The sequence below is a fragment of the Anas platyrhynchos genome, chromosome 7 (genome assembly GCF_047663525.1).
Source record: "Anas platyrhynchos isolate ZD024472 breed Pekin duck chromosome 7, IASCAAS_PekinDuck_T2T, whole genome shotgun sequence".
NCBI lineage: Eukaryota > Metazoa > Chordata > Aves > Anseriformes > Anatidae > Anas > Anas platyrhynchos.
In genome coordinates this window covers 25,443,131-25,449,130 of record NC_092593.1, presented here as the reverse complement: position 1 = coordinate 25,449,130, position 6,000 = coordinate 25,443,131, and the positions used below count along the sequence as shown (strand labels likewise).

Below are 6,000 nucleotides of genomic sequence, written 5' to 3'. Positions count from 1 at the left end.
CTTCCCTTGTCACTACGGACTCCCCTGGTGGCTGCCGGACTGGTACTGGCTGTGTTTGCTGCCACCAGACTTGCCCCCGCTGACTCTGCTTCCCAGCTTGATGTTGGACCTGCCTCGAAGCAATGGATGTGCCCAGCCATCTGGGCTCTTGGCTGAACCTGGCTACACATGGCTCTGCTCTCAGGGACATGGGGCCCCTGCCCGACCTGTGGTCTCCGTCAGCTGCCCTTTCTGCTCCTTAGTACACCTTTAATTTCAGCTTCTAGGCACTGAGGGCACTAACTAGCCTTAATCACCCTGACCAGCCCCACCTGCAACCTGCCCAAGAGTTATTTAAGCTCAGCTTGGAAGGCTCTTACCCCTTTGCCTCAGAGATGCTGTAGGATGCTGGTCTCCAGTTTAGTCACAGCCCTGACTGGTGCCAAGCCCTGCTGGTGCAGAGCCAGGCACACAGCCTGATGTCCTGCCCTGGCCTCAGCCCTGCCTCTTCACAGCAAGCCTGCCAGTGATCTGTGCTTCAGCTGGTGCTGGCACCCTCCCCTGGGTGGCCTTGCTCAGGTACTGTGTGTTGGCCCCTGCCCAGAACAGCCCCGCTGTGCTCACCCTGGGGTCCCCCTGGCTCCCTGTCCCCCAGGAGCAGCTGGCCCTTGCTGTGCCCTGGCAGTGGCCTTGCTTCCCTTCCTGTGGTGCCCTCCTCCTTTCTGCTCTTTCTACTTTTACTTGAGCCATCTGTTTAAAAAAATACAAATGTGTTAAGTTTCTAAGGCAGCTCTACTGGCTCTAAAGTAAAACAGAGTAATGTGGCTTCAAACTAAAGCATTCGACAAAACTGTTCCATGGTATATTGTAAAAATGTGTATTTTTCTGTAATTGTCACTGGAGAAAAAAAGCTCTGTTATCATCAGAACTGCTGATGAACTAGATGTCCTTGTGTGCTGTGTAATTAGCCACCCTAAACCTGAAGGATGTACATGAAATTCAAAGATAGTTACTTTGTCTGGAGAACGCTAAATATTTGTAAATACTGGAATGCTTTTGAAGGCTGAAGAGCTGCAAAATTAATTTGAAGGACTCTTATGTCAAATGTCTTCAAATGTACTCCTTATTAAGAGGTACATAGGACTTATTGTGTATCTACATTCTTTTATCTATATTATTTGAATCAAAAGGCACATGAGATAGCAGACAATAACAAAACTAGCTGCTTTGAGCAACTTCCAATACCTTCTATATCATACTTACTCCTTATGTGGAATGTGGTACTTCCAGCTGTCCCTTTCATATTGCCATCAGAAGTACCTGTATGCTCTGCTCCCAAATTCTGTCCATGCTCCAAGATGTAGAACAAACCAGGGCCCTACATGTACGTTCAGTGGTGTATGCTAGACTGGCATTTGCCTGCCTACTATGCAATTACTGCTACAGGCTTACTCTTTGTCTTGTATCTCTTTTAATCTAAAATGGGAACAGCACCCAGGATGTTACATGGGATCAGCAATATACACAACCCTCTTAACATGAAAGGATAAGAAAGTTCTACATGTGAAAGTTCTAGTAGTAGTTTTGTAAAAATGGTTCAAATATTGCTGGCCTATTCTGTGGTGTTTTTTTTTTTTTTTTTTCCAAATTCAGTATAACTATTTGAAACCTGTAGTGTTCAAAAAGTAAAATCACAGAATCATCCAGGTTAGAGACTTCCAAGATCACCCAGTCCAACCTCTGACCTAACACTAACAAGTCCTCCACTAAACCATATCCCTAAGCTCTACATCTAAACATCTTTTAAAGACCTCCAGGGATGGTGGCTCCACTACTTCCCTGGGCAGTCCATTCCAATACCTAACAACTTTCAGTAAAGAAGATCTTCCTAATATCCAACCTAAAACACACCTGGTGAAACTTTAGCCCTTCTCCCCTCATCCTGTCACCAGGCATGTGGGATAACAGACCAACTCCCACCTTGCTACAGCCTTCTTTAAGGTATCTACAGAGTGCAATAAGGTCACCCTTGAGCCTCCTCTTCTCCAGTCTGAACAAGCCCAGCTCCCTCACCTGCTCATCATAAGACTTGTTCTCCAGACCCCTCACCAGCTTCGTTGCCCTTCTCTGGGCTCGCTTAAGCACCTCAGTGTCCTACTTGTAATGAGTGGCTGAAAACTGAACACGATATTTGAGGTGCAGCCTCACCAGAGCTGAATACAGGGGGACTTGCATATAATAGTATTGACTATGTATAGTAGTGTGTAGTATATATGACTTGCATATAATAGCATTTTCTCCAGGAAAAATGGTCTGCCTCCTACTTAAGGGACTGTAGGGACCGAGGACTTTGTTAGTAAACCAAGAGTGACCTGACTTGCACATAGTGACAAATCATGGGAGGAACACGCAATTCTCTCAACTGTACTTGTTTGTTTTAATTTACTACATTTTATTAAGTTACTAAGTTAAAATATTTCCATTGCCACTACTTGGAGTTTTAGAACTTTCAAAAACATTAATTGAAGGATGTTGCAACTCCCTTATGAGCTGTAATGGTTTTCCTCTGAGTAGTCTTTTTATGACTGTAAGAAAGTTATCAGCTCATTGTTTCCTGTACCTTATGATAAATCTAGTGACAATATATAATACTTGTAGATGGGATAAGCTAGTAAATGGTCCCAGAAACAAATACAAATGACAGTAGAGGTTATAAAGAGCATAGTGCCTCAAAGTAGATGCAACTAAATCCATTTTTAAACTGTGCCTCCATTTTAATGGTCTAGCTTTCTTTTTAAATTACACGAATGAAAATGTATTAGAGACTACTGATGTCCAAAACAAGATGCCAGTTTAATTGAATAATCTACAGCTCTACCAGTAATAAACTGGTAAGGCAAGTGTTTTATTTTTTTTCACTTGCTGCTTTTCCTGCCTTGTAACTCAATCATCTTTAGGTGGAAAAAAATATTATGCAAAACTTTTGTAGTTTGCACATTTTAAATTGTTTATATTTTATCTGATCACTCTGCAGTCAAGATATTTATATTTCAACAAAGGAAATCTAAGGGATAATGACAAAGTTGTAACAAGACGATTGTTAGCAGCTTTAAGCAATCAGAAGCTTTATGTGATGTGACTCAGGCAGGTTTGTCAGGGCTACTTAATTAAAGCTGAATCAATGGTTTGGTGCAAATTCAAAAGCACTTACAGGTTGTGTATTTAGCAAATGTTCAGAGCATGTTTTAAACTCAAAGTAATAGATGGAAATGAATATCAAAAACCTGTACCACAATTCTTTAAATGGTCTTCTTGGCTACACAATTAGCACTTGGTACAGGTTTTTATGGAACTATTAACAAAGGCAGCTTTATAGTCATGAAATCCGTTACTGTCTCAGGAGACTTTCAGCTGGTTTGACTGCAGACAGATTTGCCTCTCTCTAACAGTATTTCTCTTCTAGACAGACAACCACTACAAAGAACCTTGGATATCCCAACATAGCTTGAGCTGTTTGTATCACTCATGGTCAGCAAAAGGCAGTATTCCTATTTTAATGCTCTACTTCTTGGTTTTATCTTGTCCTATGTATTTGTAATAAGATTACTAAGCTGCTTGTTTAAGTGTATTTTCCCATGCATTAGTAAGCCAGCATGACATTATACAACTCACAACTAAAAAAAAACCTTGCTGTTTTCCACTGAGTTAAGCCCTGGCAGGCTCAAAAGCACCTTAGAAACTGGGGTTGCTAGAGGAGCTCTAATGTGACTGTCATCAGTGGATCTTAGAGCAGCTGTGAGTAAAGCTGTCACACCTGCAGGCAGTAACATCTATCCTTTACTGAGGGGGGGGGGGAGTAAAGTAGTGTGTCTCCCTCCCCTGCTTTAAGTGAGGGGGTTGAGGGGTGAGCATTGTCCCACGGGAGATGCTCCAGGGATGTGTGGTGCTGGAGCACCCCCTGAGGTGTTTGTGTCCCTGAGGCTTTCACTGAGGCCGACACAGTTCTGCTGTGGTGCTGACCTGATTTATCGAAGCCCCCACAGGCGGCACCTGATCTCTCGTAGCAGGAGAGGGCTGTTACACGTTCCTGTCGCTCTTCTAAAGCCAAATGATGGCAATATCGGTGGTAACACAGAAGCAGAAACACTTCTGAGGGGGCTTACATGAACGCGGGCAGCTGGAGCATCTCTGTGGCCCTCCTGAGGGGAGTGAAAGCAGCTGGGCACGAAGAAGCCGGAGGGGGCCGGCTGCGTTAGGGCGCCCGGCAGCCCAATGTCGCTCGCTCCGTACCGGAGCGGGACGCGGCCAGGGGCTGCCTCCGACCCGGGACGGCTCCTGACAGGGCCAGGGCCGAGCCCCGTCCCCGGCCGCCCTCCCCTGGGCGGCCGCGGCCCCGCCCGGAGGCGGAGCGGAGCGGGCGCTGCCCTGGCAGCCCCGGGACGCGGTGGGACGCGGCCGCCATGCTGGGAGCCGCGGGCCCCTTCCTCCGGCCGCAGCGGCGGGCAGGGGCCGAGGAGCGGCGGCGCAGGGTGGCCCCGCTGGCGGCGAGCCCCCCGCCGGCCGAGCGGGGAGAGGAGCCGCTCCTCCGGGGCATCTTCGAGATCGGCAAGAGGAGCTGCGACGTGGTGCTGAGCGCCCGGCGGCTGCGCTGGAGCCCCATCGTGCCCGAGAGCCCCGCAGGTGGGACGGGCAGGGGCTGTCGGGCAGGGGCAGGGGGCGAGCCGAGCCGAGCCCGTTGTTGCAGGGCAGGGCATCGGGGCTTCCCGGCACGGGGTTACCGCGAACCGCCGCCTGGAAGGGGGTTCCGAGCTCCTCTCCCCCCTGGGCTTGTCCTGGTGCTTAATAAAAAGAAAGAAATAAAATAGCTCAGAGCGCAACGAGCGGCTTGCACCCGAAGCACCTAATCCTGCAGAGAGCCTGCGCTGCTTAGCGGGTGGCGCGGAAACGCGAGGTGCGCGGGGTGTGCCCGTAGCCCCTCGGCAGCCCGGTGAGAGGGCTGGGTGCCATCGGCTCGCCCAGGGGTGCCCGGGGGCTTGGGGTGCCTTCCCTTGCCCCGACATGCCGTGGGGGTACAGTGTTATAGGATGTGGTCAAGTGAAACAAAGTTCGTGCCAAAGCTTAGAAGGAAAGGAACGCCCCCAAACTTACACAGATAGTCTTTATTTATTTATTTATTTGTTTATTTATTTATTTTTTACTGGAAACTCTGAAAACATAGTCACTTTCAAAACTATGTACGTACTCCTAGCAGTGCCCGTTTACCGCAGTGACCTCCCAGTGCTTACGTGAAGGATAAGTCGAAGCTGTGTTTCAGGAATGCGGTTTCCAGACAGCACAGCTGTGTGCTGTTATGGCTCAGTTAGCTTCTCCAGGCCTAAAACTCCAAGTTCAGTTTAGCGTCATTTCTGAAGGATCTTAAAACTTTTGTACGGGTAAGATGTGGCTCCAGAGCTGTGTGGAAGGCAGTTGTTCCCATGCTACTGCTGCAGTGGAGTACTCAAATACCCGGAGCTGAGGTTACGCTTAATTTCACGTAGCATGTAGGGACACCAGAGCTACTCAAACCAAGCCATGTGGTGCCATGCGCAGCTGCTGGCTCTTGGCCTCTGAACAGTGTAACCACATTCATGCTGTGTTGTGCAAAGACACAAATATCTGCTTTTCCGCAGGGCTGTTCAGTTTTTTAGTCTGTGCTGATGTTTGTACAGACCTTCCTTTTGTGCAGCCAGTGTGGCAGTTTCAGTAATGCACAGCTCTGTAGCCTCTCCTCCTTGCCGTTTGGGACTACCTACAGGTCTCTATGTACATGATCTGAAGTGTAATTTGTGAATTATTTAGTTCCATGTGGAACGCTCTAGTTTGATTGCCATTTTATGTGCTAGCTACTTTAATGTAGCTTGAATCGTCATATATCAGGAACTATAAGTCCATGATTGTTTTTAAATTGTTACCAGTGGTGGTTTTAAGGTACAAACAAGAAAAATGAGCTTCATGCTTACAGGGATTGGAATACATTGTTTT

The 6,000-nt window shown here is 47.6% G+C and overlaps 1 protein-coding gene across 4 annotated transcripts in view; it reads left to right on the top strand.

The window, feature by feature from the left end:
• Nucleotides 1-353: 353 nt before the first annotated feature.
• Nucleotides 354-6,000, top strand: part of CERKL (CERK like autophagy regulator) — a 56,719-nt gene continuing 51,072 nt past the window's right edge. For 2 of the 4 annotated variants that reach the window (XM_072041040.1, XM_038182012.2), the window contains exon 1: nt 4,392-4,659. In XM_072041040.1, the coding sequence (XP_071897141.1) occupies nt 4,440-4,659 (220 nt within the window). In that variant the 5' untranslated portion in view covers nt 4,392-4,439. Of the gene's footprint in view, nt 559-4,388; nt 4,660-6,000 lie in introns of those variants that run through there. The other 2 variants (XM_038182014.2, XM_038182013.2) reach the window with 2 other exon arrangements.